The sequence below is a fragment of the Colias eurytheme genome, chromosome 1, assembly GCF_061535395.1.
Source record: "Colias eurytheme isolate Ceu_HAF_F1 chromosome 1, ilColEury1 Martin Lab GWU primary, whole genome shotgun sequence".
In the NCBI taxonomy this organism is placed as follows: domain Eukaryota; kingdom Metazoa; phylum Arthropoda; class Insecta; order Lepidoptera; family Pieridae; genus Colias; species Colias eurytheme.
In genome coordinates this window covers 1,088,735-1,103,368 of record NC_142980.1, presented here as the reverse complement: position 1 = coordinate 1,103,368, position 14,634 = coordinate 1,088,735, and the positions used below count along the sequence as shown (strand labels likewise).

The 14,634-nt window shown below is 33.7% G+C and overlaps 1 protein-coding gene across 1 annotated transcript in view; it reads left to right on the top strand.

Annotated features, from left to right (window-relative positions):
* Positions 1–3,524: 3,524 nt before the first annotated feature.
* The window catches only part of Neurl4 (neuralized E3 ubiquitin protein ligase 4), a 37,661-nt gene continuing 26,551 nt past the window's right edge, over positions 3,525–14,634 (top strand). Inside the window, exons 1-10 of the mRNA XM_090119920.1 lie at positions 3,525–3,989; positions 9,398–9,499; positions 10,078–10,191; positions 11,837–11,998; positions 12,119–12,254; positions 12,382–12,448; positions 12,685–12,817; positions 13,076–13,231; positions 13,497–13,637; positions 14,457–14,553. Coding sequence (XP_089976046.1) covers positions 3,837–3,989; positions 9,398–9,499; positions 10,078–10,191; positions 11,837–11,998; positions 12,119–12,254; positions 12,382–12,448; positions 12,685–12,817; positions 13,076–13,231; positions 13,497–13,637; positions 14,457–14,553 — 1,261 coding nt within the window. The 5' untranslated portion in view covers positions 3,525–3,836. The remainder of the gene's footprint in view (positions 3,990–9,397; positions 9,500–10,077; positions 10,192–11,836; positions 11,999–12,118; positions 12,255–12,381; positions 12,449–12,684; positions 12,818–13,075; positions 13,232–13,496; positions 13,638–14,456; positions 14,554–14,634) is intronic.

Here is a 14,634-nt window from a genome sequence, read left to right as displayed (position 1 = left end):
GTGGGATTTCCGGGATAAAAACTATCCTATGTGTTAATCCAAGTTACCCTCTATATGTGTGCTAAATTTCATTGTAATCGGTTCAGTAGTTTTTACGTGAAAGAGTAACAAACATCCATACATCCATACATCCATACATCCATACATCCATACATCCTTACAAACTTTCGCCTTTATAATATGTATTAGATTAATTATTATTGTAAGAACTAAAACAGAAGGTTAAAAATAATATTATATCATTTCATAATAATTGTTGTACTCTCTTTGACTAAATTATCTACATATTTTAATCATATTTCTGTCATTAAAAATAAAAATTGGACTTTACGATAATTATCATAAAATATATAATTATTGCACATAGGTATTTTCAGGTACTTAACTATTATTAAGTAGATACATACTTATTATTATTTGTATCAGTTAAAATTAAAGTTATATATACAGTGTAGGTACGTACTTTCATATTTTAAAATAGTAAACGTATTGAGTAGTCGAGTAGGCTAAATACTGTGAAACTTGGTTAAGTGGGACCTGGATAAGTGAGAAACCTCTATAACTGGAACTCATGCTGAGGTCCCAACACTTTGGCACTGAATTACCTCTTTTAGTGGGAGGAGGTAAACCTCTACTTATATCTGGGATTTGTTCTTTCGATTTATCATCATAGTTACCTCTAAAAATGAGACAGCGAGTAAATTTTATATGCATAAACCTGTACTGTAACTGAGATAACATTGTTTGTTTACTAATTATTCTTATTCTACACACAAAATCCACAAGTAAAATTTCCAAGTACGTAAGTACAAATTTTAATCTTCAATTACCTTCAGTTTTAGTTTCGCTTTACTATCATACAGATGTTTATTTGAAAAATGTAATTTATTGTTGGAACCCTCTGTTAATGAGACAGATATTTATTTATACCTGTATATCTGAGACACTGGGTAAGTGGAATACCTCTATAAGTGAAACGACATTGCCGGTCCCTTGATGTCTCACTTAACCAGGTTTCACTGTAGTAAATATTATATATAGGTAGGTACATACCATTGAGATAATATTACTACGTATTAATATTATCTCAATGGTACATACTTACTTATTTGAAAAAAAAAATGGTTGTTTGTAAAGTAGGTTTACGATCGAGATGTTTACGTGATATAGGTAAACCAGAATCTGATGGCAATTAGGGAAAACAAAATTTAGAGTGTGCAACCCTAGGGAAAATGGACTGAACGATCTTGATACTGCATATTTTTTATTTTGTCCTCAATATCATTAGTCACATTACACAAGTGGATAATACTGTATTTAATAATGAGATATCCACGTAATATTATGTAGGTACTTATTACATGTATAATATACATATTACTTTTCTAAAATACATAATAATATTATGTATTTACACATACCTACATTTGAATATATATAATTATGGCATGTGAAAATATGGATGTAATGATAATGCAGATCAAAACTCATTTACTAGGTATATTTAACGATTGTTTATAATTTTTTATAAAATAAAACATTAAACAATAATAAAATAAAATCATGTTTATTTTCGTAAGTATTAACACATTATAAAATTGACGTGTACACCTTGGACTTGACAAATAGCCGAATTGGAAACTCCTGTAATAAGTTTTCATAAAATTATATTAATCAACAAACAATATTATAGTTACCTATTTATAACATTTTTAAATTAAAGTATCAAAACCGGGTAAGTCCAACTTAGCAATAAAATCTTTCACGCGCTTTAAAATTGAAAATTGTGATGTGTTTGACCCTTCTTCATCGAATATTTTTCTATACACATTGTAAACAACACCTCTTGCTTGTGATCGCAGCGGTTTTATCGACATTTTGAAGATTTTGAAGACAAAATCCTAAAAATTAATCATCAACAAAAATAATTTGACAACCAATTTGATAGTTGTCAAATAAAGTTGCCACATGAAAATCTCATATTTTTGAAATATAAATATGCCATCAGATTCTGGTAGACCTATAACATAATGCAGTGGCAGCGCTCGAGATGAGACGGGAGATCGGTCCGTCTCTCTCTCGTTATACCTGCGATCGCGCTCGTGAGGTTTTGGTGTGACACAAGTTTCTGAAATCTGAACATGTCACCCGACCAAGAAGCTTAAATATCTAATACACTGGAGATTTCAGTATGAACATTGGCAACAACCCAACTTGGCAAGTGGGTGTGAGAGGGATAAAAAACATACAGGCGTCATTCAATGTCATATTTTCTTGTTACAAGTTAATGTTCATACTGAAATCTCCAGTGTATTAGATATAATTATAAGCTTCTTGCAACCGACTGAAACGAATTTAAAGACGTTATCACGTCAAAAAATTGAATTTAAGCAATTACAACATTGTTAATTCTGAGGTTGTTATTATTTAGATTCGTTTACAGAATACACAATAAATAAGGAACAGCCTTATAATTTACTTAGAAGCAGGTAAGAGTAGGTATGACCCTACACAACAAAATGGGTATCAATGTAGGTACAGAAGTAAAATAATCCATTTCTATAGTAATCCAGTAGAAACTGGCATTGTAATTAAGAAATAATTGTAAATAACATTAAAACCTTTCAATTGCAATGTACTTATTTCTTGATACATTTTTAAGTTTCTTTATTTTTGACCGCCTCCTTGGTACAGTGGTTGACGCGTGAGCGTAGAACCGAGGGGTCCTGGGTTCGATTCCCGGTGGAGACGAAGAAAAAAAATTGTCTCGGTCTGGCAGGACACAGAAGGCTGATCACCTACTTGTCCCTAAAGAAAATCGATCGGTGAAACAGATGTATGAATAATGCATCTGCCCCTTACCTTACCCCACTAGGGGACACGGGACTTCACTTTTTTTTTATTTTTGCAATTTATTACTTAACGCTGTTACAAATCATAAAGCTATCGACATGGAAAAGTGTGGAAAATAGCATCGAGGCATATAGAAGGTATTAATTATTTAAAGAGACAAGTAGGCCACGGTTTACTGCATTATCATATTTTATGAATACTGGTGCAGTGTATATAAGTTATATGGAACAATGTCATGGAAAAAGTTTGGCTCGTTAAAAGAAAATTATAGTTGGTGTACAAATGAGATGAAAATTAACAAAATAAAAATTAAAGTCAAAAATACGTACATCATAATTTCTTTTCAAATATTCGCGCCAATAAATGTCCATCCGCCAAAAGCTAAAATGTCAGTATAATTTGACAGCCAAAATCAAAATTATGCGTGACATTTTAATAAGTGACCTACAGATAGAAAAGTCCATGTTTTGTGTAACATATAGATTAAGCTAAATTAATTCTCTTAAATTGTATATTAGTATCATTGAGGCTATCAGATTAAAAATTATTAATATGTTATTTCTTATACCAAAATATTTTAGTGCTAATAAATAATTTAAGCTGGCAATCTACAGCTTCACAAAATAGCAAATGCCAAATGGCAACACGAATTGGGTCCGCCGAGTGCCGACTGATAGTTTTTCTTTCTCAATTTTAGCATGCCTAGAAATCAATACTTCCAATAGAACAATACAATACATTTCTGTAAATTTATTTTGTACAATTGTTATTTCAATATTTGAATGAATATTATGGATAAATATCAAACTGGGTTTTACATTGTAACGCTTCATAACTCGGAAAATTATCGAGTGAAGTCCGTTTGTAAAAATGTAATGGGTTAATTTGTGTTTAATTTAGTCATAATGAGTAACAAGAGTAATGCCGTTCTTTGTGCAGTGTTTTATATGTTAGTTTCATAAATAAGACACTAAGTGAACATCATGAGGTTTCACAGACGATGCGGTGACAGGGTTACGCTCTTGCATGATAATACAACTGCAGTGAGAAATTTCGTAGAATTCAATCATGGTTTAATTTTAAGTGCGGAGCCTATTTGTGATGATGTTATATTCGAAGTGTGCATCGATAGAAAGGTAAGCTCGTCAGCCACATACATAACTTCCCCTAAGCGCAACTGAATCTTGAACTTCCTCTGTTTCTATTTACTGTGCAAGCGCAGATGCTTATATTTTTTACAAGACATTGCGAAATGTATACTTTTTATTCAGATTAATTCCAATTTGCAAATTTATATAAGTATGTAATAGCAGAGCAAATTTTTGTTTATTTTATGCACACAGCTATTTCAATATTATATTTTTATTTTATATTGACCTTCATCCTACTATCCTACCACTATTATAAATGCAAAAGTTTGTGAGGATGGATGTTTGTTACTTTTTCTCAGCAAAAAAACTGAACAAATTTTCAAGATATTTGACAGTATCGTAGCTTATATCATCATTTCGTTGACGGGTGAAACCTAGCTTCACAACTAGTTATCTCTGTACTAGGTAAATAAGTTTAAACAAACATTAGGCAAAAAAAAACACAATTCACCAGAAATATAATAAACAATTGTGCAGGAACTACTCTTATTGAATAAGATTGAGCCCCAACTAATTCACAGTTGAGTTTCATTAGAAATATTTTAATAATTATCAATCACCAAAGAAATCAACAGGCTAGTAAAATAATTTTATTATGAACAAAGTTGTACATTGTACTAAAAGCGAAAGCATGCCTTGTAAACAAAATACAAGATTGTCATGGGAATGGTAGCAAAATATTTGAAATAATGAAATGTTTTAGCAACAAAGCAATTTGTAAGTGTTGATAGCAATTGAGTGCAGGGAACAATAAAATAATGTCACAGAATATATCAGCCATTGCTGTAGAGTCCTGCCTTAACTATATCGTAGACAGTAAAGAGTTCTCAATAGACTGGCCTGAAAGAGTAGTTACAAGTAGTGTTAGATAAATTAAATTGGCACTCTGAGTCTTGATTGGATAATAAACTTTGATCCCATACCTGCATGGGTAGCTTATATAATATTTATTGTCACTGGAGTGGATCTACATTGCATATAATAAACAACAATAATATTAATCGCCTAACATGTATGCATTGCAATAGCGAAATGATATTTTATGCATACATATAAAGGATGTAATAATTGATAGTTACTTTAAATAATTACGGCAATGCTGGCAAACCTAGCTTTTTTTAACAAATATTAAATATTTCTAGTAAAATAATTTGAGATACTATATTTAGTACAAAGTTGGATTAAACAACTCGCTGATGTGAAATGATGGAAAAACTGGTTTGCTGAATATGTAGTTATGTTCTGTGTTTTTAAAAACAACAATCTAGACACATTTTTCATATAATTTGTAAACAATAATAATGAAATAAAACAGTAGTTAATTTGGTTTGTAATTTTATTTTATGAATAAAATAAAATAAAGTACATATAAAAAAGTAATATGAATTTATCTCATACATGTTTCTTAAACGTTGCTCTAACTAATAACAAAGACACAACAAACTAATAATAAAAGTAAATAAACAGAAACAGCAAAACCAATTACATTTCTAAATACACATTGCCTTCAACATTTAAAATTTAAAAACCCATAACTCAGACGTTGAACATAAAGTCCTTGCATATTTTATTGTTTCTAGTACACTAAGGTAAAAATCTAGATCAACCACCATAGGAAAATTATAAAAGGAAAGATACAATAAGACAAATAGTTGATAATTTACAATACCATTAATTTCTACACTTCAATTCCTTAAAAGCATACATAAGTTATTAATCAGCACTAGGCATATGTCAATAGAGTGGAAATGTAGGCAGCTTTTCCTAGAAATACTTGACTTTTCCTTGTTCAGATGTAACACTTAACGGTATCAAACAGACTTTATAATGTACTAGCGGTCCGCCCCGGCTTCGCCCGTGGTACATGTCTACGTTTTCTCTACATAAGAACCATCCTCGTACTTCAAGGAATATAATAAAAAAAGAATTATGGAAATCGGTTCAGCCGTTCTCGAGTTATGCGATTACCAACACATTTTGCGATTCATTTTTATATATAAGATTAGTTTAATCCAAAAAAATTATTGTATTTTCTCAATATAATAGCATAATAACATATTGTTTTATTTTGTGGTGGGATTAGAATAAGTTGAATTACAAAAGAGATAATCGTTTATCATGGGTAAGTATATAATATACAATTTTTCCCGGTATCTATAGCTTGACTGCTGCATCCTGCTTTTCGACTTGCTCTTGCTTGCAGCTGATATGCATAATAATGATATCTCATTCTATTGTTTGCTAAACAACCAAAGATATTTGGATTCTTTAATACAGATTGTGTTAAATATTATTAAGTATATTTATTGAAAAACTGTATAACTCTTTTTTTTAGGTATTTAAAACGAATGCCAACTAATTTACAATGAGATAATTCATATCCATGAACAGAAGTGAGAATGCCAATCGTATATTGTTAACAAAGGTACAAATCCTATGTAATCTTTAAGGTTCTCTGGAGCTATTAAAGTGAACAGTGAATGCTTTACCTGGATCACTCAAATGCGGGAAAACATTCGTGATGGTACGAATCTTCGCTCATGTATGGAAAAAAAAATTGCAAAAGTCGTCCTACACTTGTGGATTTGTGTATTCGTTCGAATGTGAGTGAAGACCTAGAACCAACACAGTTATGGGGATGATTTTAAAATAAGTCTTGCTTATTTCATATGAAATAAGATGATATATCCATTACAAATAGATATAGAAGTTGTAATTTTAATCTGGATAATTCAATGGTGCTGCAGATGCAGCAGGAGTCCTTTTGAGGTCAAAAACAGTGTATTGTTCTACATATAAATACAGTGGACCTTTGTGTTTCATATTCTTGGTTAAAAATGATTATATTCTGTAGGCATTTTATTTCTTACTTGAATAAAACATGTTATAAAGATTATATGACTATCGTTTTATTATTCCTGCCAATGTTAACGTAATTTTGGTATTTACTGTTAGGTACCTGTACATTTACAATTTTTTATTTTAATTTTCAACAATCTCATGTGTGATATGGAGTATTATAACCGATTTTTTTCAAATTATTAATGCAAACTTTAATTGACAAAAAGACAAACAACTTCGATTTGGCTTTGGTATACCCGTATAAACCTTTTGTGAGCTTTAATCACAGAACATAATATATACTCTTTAATAGTCGAAGGCGACTGCGATATATTAATCTTTATTCTATGTAGTTATCTATTCGATACATACATTTTTAAATTGAAATAGGTACCTATGTAAGTAATAATTGCGCATGTTTCCTATTCTTTTGCCTATTACCTCCTTTGAATATAATGAGTTTTATGTTGTAGGTAGGTAGGTATGTATATTCATATAAAATTTCCGATAAAATTCTGACTGTTTCCACTTATTATTAACTAGGTAGCTTTCCGTCCGCGGATTCACCCGCATAGTTCCCGTTCCTGTGGCATTTTCGGGTTATAACTATCTAAACTACCTATGTCCTTTCTCTAGTCTTTAGATGTCCGTGTAGGTACACAATTTCATCAAAATCGGTTCCGTGGTTGAGGTGTGAAGAGACAGACAGATTTACTTTCGCATTTATAATATTTTATATTGGTTAGGATTAAGTATCGATAATCGACACCATATATATTTAATTCAACGTTTAATAAATTAAAATGTAAATCACTACATAGTATAAAACAAAGTCGCTTTCCCTGTCCCTATGTCCCTATGTCCCTTTGTACGCTTAAATCTTTGAAACTACGCAACGGATTTTGATGCGGTTTTTTTTAATAGATAGAGTGATTCAAGAGGAAGGTTTATATGTATAATAAGATCCATTAAGTAGTGGAGAAGTACTGTTATTTTTGAGGTTTCTAATGTGATGTCGTAAAAAATTACATTTATTCCGCTTACATTGCAAACGCAGGCTGAACCCTACGAGTTTTATCAAAATAATGTACTTAGTATTATACACATTGAAAAGGTCTACAGAAAAGTCCGCGATGGTATATGTCTATCTCTTATGGATAACCCACAATAACTTTTTTTTGTCATTTACTTTTTACGACAAATAATGGCTAATTTTCGAAGCGATTTTAACCAATACAGCATTAATCCTTAAGCAATTAAATACCATGGATACATTGTTCATTTAATATAGATCTATATGGCCCTTTACACCACATGATTTAAGTGAATATTTTCGAAGATATTACAGATTTAAAAATTGCGGGACGTAGCGTTTGCGGCCGCCCGGCTATGTATTTTATACCCGTGCGAATTGCGATGCCGGAGCGGGCCGCTATATTTTTATACCTATACAACGTTCACAATTTTTCTGTAGTGTATTTAGTATCAGCATTGCACCCGTGCGAAGCCGGGGCGGGTCGCTAGTGAACGTATAAACTATAATCTTTGGGCGTATTCAGAAAGAAAGCTTGAAACTTATAAGCGCTTATCGGCGCTTGTCATGTTCATATATTTTCCTGTCATTTTCCTGTCAGTGCTGGTAACCCGAGCAGGAAAATATATGAACATGACAAGCGCCGATAAGCGCTTATAAGTTTCAAGCTTTCTTTCTGAATACGCCCATAGTCTTTGGTCTATAGTCTTTGTCTGTAAAGGCTGGTTCACACTTTGATTAGTGTGAGTGCAGGTGATTAGTGCGAGTGCAGGTGTGTAGTGCGAGTAGTGTCCAATTGACTGCGAGTGCAGGTGATTAGTGCGAGTGCAGGTGTGTAGTGCGAGTAGTGTCCAATTGACTGCGAGTGCAGATGATTAGTGCGAGTGCAGGCACGCTGCGAGTGAGGGGGAAGGGAGGGCGCGCGGGACGTGGCTACTCGCAGTCCACTCGCAAAAAAATAGAACACGCTTCTATTCACTTTACTACACAGCCTACTAAACACTCGCACTAAACAGTCGCTGTCCACACGTAGTACTACTCATCACCTGCACTCGCACTAATCAAAGTGTGAACCAGCCATAAGACTGTATCTATAAGTTCTAGGCAGCTGCCATGTTGTATTCCTACCAAATGCTGAGAGGTGTGAGGGGTTACATATTGATTTGCGAATATTATTTAATTTTCTAGTGGTTTTAAAGGTATTATTTAGTTTCAAGCATTTGCAATTGAATAAATGGGATTCATATTTGATTTTTGTTGATAAATGCGCTCTTATTAGACTTATTTCTTATAAGATTAATTAATAATGCATTTGCTGCACGTGTTTATACACACATTTATATTTTATGTACAATTTATTAACTTAATTGCTACTTGGCTTGTGCCGCGTAGCGCAACATCCCACCTTTTCTCGATGTTTTCGAGTTGGGTTAGGTTCGGGAATCCGTACTGCGTATCCCGGAGCCAGCGTAACACGTTGCTCTCTTGTGTCCATCTTGAATAAAATTATTTTGTTCAGGTTAATGTGTGGAATGGCAGTTTGGAGATCGGGGTCACCACTTTGGACCCTGAATATATGGAATTACCAGCAACAGCGACGAAACTTCGAAATACAGCCTGGGTACGTACAATTATCTTTTTTTTTTTGCTGAGGCCTCAAGTAATCCGAAAATCAGTAGTTCTCGTTCCTTCGTCCTTTCTCAGGTCTCATAATATTGTACCAAATTTCATTCGAATTGGTTCAGTGGCTTAGTCGTAAAGAGGAAACAGATAGACGGATAGCCAGAAGTACTTTCGCAAAAATGTATGAATTATTGTGCTTCTAATGTAGGTTTTTTTCTGTCACTGTGCTAAAATCAATAAAATTGCATATCAGTTTAAAATGTCATTGATCCACTGCTCAAATACAACATTTGCTGCTTTGTTGCAACTTGATTTTATACAACAAGCGCATTTTTATCCGGAATGAAATCTCCAACACGGGTGACATGATGCTGGTATCTGTTTAAACAGTTCATACCAGAATACACAACAAAGGGAACAGCAAACTGTTGCATCAAATGCTCAATCGCTGTGAGCATAGCGCTGAACAGTGTACTTACACTGAGCGTTTACTTCTTTTAAAAGTTCAACTGTATCTACCTCTTGATAATGACTATAGAAACAAGATAGTGTATATAATTTGAACATTTGTTATAGATAATGTCCGGCAGCTCAATAGTCAAAGACGGTGTTACTCTGATCAACTCATACGGCCCTGAACTTGACACTCTCCATGAGGGTGACTGCTTGGGAGTCATGCGGACAAACAAGGTTAGGCTTAATTTTCCTTTCTTACTTAAGTACCTTTTCTTTATATAGATATTTGTGTTTAGATGCTGTGTTAATAAAATGTATGTGTTTCTTATTTATTTACCCCCTCCCATTAAACTTGAACTGGTCTTATGATGTTTGTTATCTTTGCACCTTGGCTTATGTGTTGTATAATTTGATTTGTTGGAAATAGTGTGAATATTATGTTGAACATAAAATGATAATCTTGTCTGCAGATATTAAATTTTTTTTGTGAAAATACTAATATAATGTAGACTCGAAAGTCACTGCAGCTTTATGCTAAGAAGCCCCCTTTGATAACAGATGTTGCCGCACAGTACTTGACTTATTTTTTAGGCTGTAAGTTTTTAATTGTGATATATTTTATTTTAGTTTTAAGTTCTTTACCATGTTTTTTTTTTTACTTTTTTCTGTTTCTGTGTGGCTATTTTCTATTTTTTCGTTTGTTATCAATAAATGTTTTATTTATTATTTATTTAAAGTAAACAATGAATATTTGAGTAGGCCAATTGCATATCTGCATTTCAAATGAAATAAAAAAAAATTATTAGGTTGGATATGCATCTATAGGGTCTCAATGAATTCATTTCTGTTTTCCGGAAAATAAATAAATTAAAAATAAAATAGAGATTCATACGTTTTGGCTATCATCAACGACGGCTTGCATTTCACTAAAATCAGCCTAAATATATAGATCAGCCTATATATTGATATTGTGTATCAATGGCCATATGAAATCTATTGGCTAAAGCCAGCTGCTGATGAACAAACGAAGATCTAGTGATCAGTTTCTATTAAACTCAAACATTCTCAAACTCAAACATTTATTCAAGTAGACTTCAATTAGAGTGGAAGAGAGCTACAGTTACATACAGGCTTTCTGTGTAGCACGAATGCATTCTCTGGGACAGAACAGTATTAATTTACGTTTCGCATTTGTGAGTGAGGAGTTCATAAGGTCATGGCATGGCTCATGGCTCAGGCAATGTGAACAGAAGAATCCAAGCTCTGCGTGAACTTCTGTAATATCAGGGGTATTCATTCTAACACGAACGCAGTGTACTTGGCCCTCGAAACGGTGAGCACATATTTTTTGCATCGCGTTGGTGTATGCAGTTACATTCGGGATGATATTCGATCGTCTCTTTGTTCATCTTGAAGGATGCGGAATGCGATCACCAGACCCGCAGGTTCCATACCTGAAATGATGAACAGTATGCCCGTCCCGTGAAAATAAAATTGAACTCGACTGCTAAGCCCTTCTAGACGCAAGAAGCAAGAACGAAGGCAGAGCACATAACGAAAGCCTTTGGTCGGGTATGGCACAAAGCGCTTCTTTCGAAGGTTGATCACGTCGGGGTCACCACTGTGGAAGAAGGATGGTGGAATTCCTGGAAGTCCCCGATGAATGTTGGAACTTGGAAAGTTGTATATATGCTCGGTAGCTTTGAAATATAATTATGTATAAGGGCTAATTGATAGTTGATACTTGTATCTGATTATTTAATATAGAATATTTGTCCTTTAAATTAATATTAATTGATGTTTCTTTTTCTTACATAATTATTGATGTAATAGGTTAGGATTTTATTATATGTACACTACAGTAGGGTTTTTCTACTAGGGCGAATTAATGTTCTACGTGAACGGACGGTGCCTCGGCATCGCGGCGCGTGACATGCCGCCGCGTCTCTTTGCCGTCATCGACCTGTACGGTCAGTGCGTGCAGGTGTCCATCATGCATGCGAACAGCATGAGGACTATCATGGAGAATAGCTTGGATCTGGTAGGTTTTAATCGGATAACTTTTGTTTTCCAATGAAATAATGTGTTGAAAATGAAATTCGAATAAAATTGGAACGGAACCGTTGCTTGCACTGTCATAAAAAATGTTTACATGCTACAGATCGAGGAAGACCCCAACAACGATGACACGCTGACCTCAAGTGAGATGGAAACGTCAATGAATCAAGAAACTCCTCAGCCAAAGCCCAGCAGAGAGATTTATGTGCCCATGGACGGAGAGGGTGCGTGTGCGCTCGGTGAGTCACCGCTTTTTGTTATTCCACTGCAAAAAGCTTGATGTTCTTCTGAAAAATTGCTCATGTGTTTGTCTATTACTAATTAGATTTTTAGCATGTTTAAAATAATAATAAATATTTCCCACAGTTGCACAAGACCGGATCAGATTTCATCCAAGATGCGGGATATTGGTTAAATTATCATCAAATAATAAGTAAGTACCGTACCGTGAAGTGCTTAACTTTTTTACCAGATACCTTTTGTTCATCTGTTTTTTTTTATCTATAAATGTTCAAATACCTTAATAATTAAGAACATTGGGGTTTCTTATCAGTGTTCGGTTTGGTATACAAAAAAGTACAATAAATGAATAAATATTATATAAATTTCGTGATACCTTGCGTCATTCCGTACCCACCCTGTATATTGAGCGATCGATTTTGCCTATAGGTCGGCGGAACGGGCCCGGCCATTAGACGACTACAACAATGGCGTGGTGATGACTCATAGACCACTGTATGATAATGAACTGTTCGAGATTCGAATAGACAGACTCGTGGATAAGTGGAGTGGCAGTATTGAGGTGAGTTATCATCATGGTGATACAGGATGGCCCGATAGTTTGGTGTAGCTTAAAAATAATTGCTATGAGAATACCATATTTGTAGATTTCACCTTAAAAAACTTTTATATTAAAACCAATTCAAACTATAAACTAATTATTATAACGTAATACTGATTTCAAATTTACATAAAACGACTTCTTAGTATGAAATTACTCTATTTAGCTCTAGCTAAAAATATTTTGGGGTTTGATACAAATATAATGTATGTAACCCAGGTGGGGGTGACGACCCACAACCCGGCGACTATACGCTTCCCCTCAACCATGACGAACATGGACACTGGCACCATCATGATGTCGGGGTGCAAGGTGCTGCTGAACGGCCACGGCACTTGCATGGAGTACGGCAACTTCAACTTGGATGAATTGAGGGTAGGTGCACTTTTCTTATACAAAAGGTGTTTTTGTTGCTGAGAGAGTTTGATATAGGGTGTTTTTATAGGGAAGTTTTTTTTCGGAAATGCACACCTTCTATTATTCTCTTATTTTATTACCACTTGCTATAAATCGTGAAAAAATTTGATTAGACTAACTTAAAATTCTTAAATTTGAAACTGATTAGTAGGTCACTACTGAGTTTTGTAAGTCTCATTGATTCTCCATACGAAAGCTTTGATTAACATTAAAATCCACACAGGAGGGGGACACGGTGGGCATGATGCGCAAGTCGTCGGGCAAGCTACACTACTTCATAAACGGCATCGATCAGGGTGTAGCCACTGACAAGGTGGACCCTCAAGTGTGGGGGGTCGTCGACCTGTACGGGATGACTGTTAAGGTAACGTGCGAAAAAATAAATTAAAAAAAATAAAATGGGTTTTGTATAATTGTGGTTTTATTACCCCTTGTATATTTTTTTGTGTTGTAAATGTGTTGGGTTGAAAATTGTTGTCTGTCGTTGTGGATAAAATGTATTTCCAGTATTAAGAAATATATTTTTCCGTTTTTATAGTCGAGCCAATTTAATAGGCAACATTTGACGTCTATCAATTTCATCTTCGAAGAGAGGTAACCTGCTTAAAAACAACGATTAAAGTGAATTAATCGATACGGATTTGAAACATTTGTCAATCGAATTTATTAATTTATGATAATTTTTATTCACAAGTAATCAATGCATTCGATTCTAGATGTCAGATTTCGATTTTTAGAGTAACGTCTCTGGTATTTAAAAAGAAAAAAGGTTTATTGACACAAAATTGTAGCGACGTCAGTTCTTCAATTCAGAAATTGTTTATTATGTTTAGAATGGTTTATCAGTAAAATGAAATCTTAAAATTACTTGTATCGGTCATTTATTATTATAAATATGTGATCGTAATTGAAAAAAGTTAAGCAAATGTGCAGTTCTAACAAAACGAAATATCATGTTATTCTATGTCGTCGTTACTAGGTTACGTTGTTGAATTTTGTTGAACTGTCAAATGTTGCCTATTAAAATGGCTCTACTATAATTTGTTTTACCTTGAAAATATAATAAAAAAAAATAGTTTCATCTTCAAATTTATTAAAAATATTAATATGCAAGATAACAACAAGATGATATATAAAATTATCAGCTTTTACAGCGTATTGAATAAATATAATAATCCCATAGGTGTCAATAGTGGATCCCTGTGAAGAGTTGGACACCAACGTGTTGGACATGCCCAGCGTGTCCAACCTCCCCGACCTGCCCGTGCCCGCGAGTACTAGTGAGTATTTATATGTAGAAGTATATAAAACTCTTAGGTGTCTGATATAGTGATCTATCAACGCACAGCCCAAACCACTGG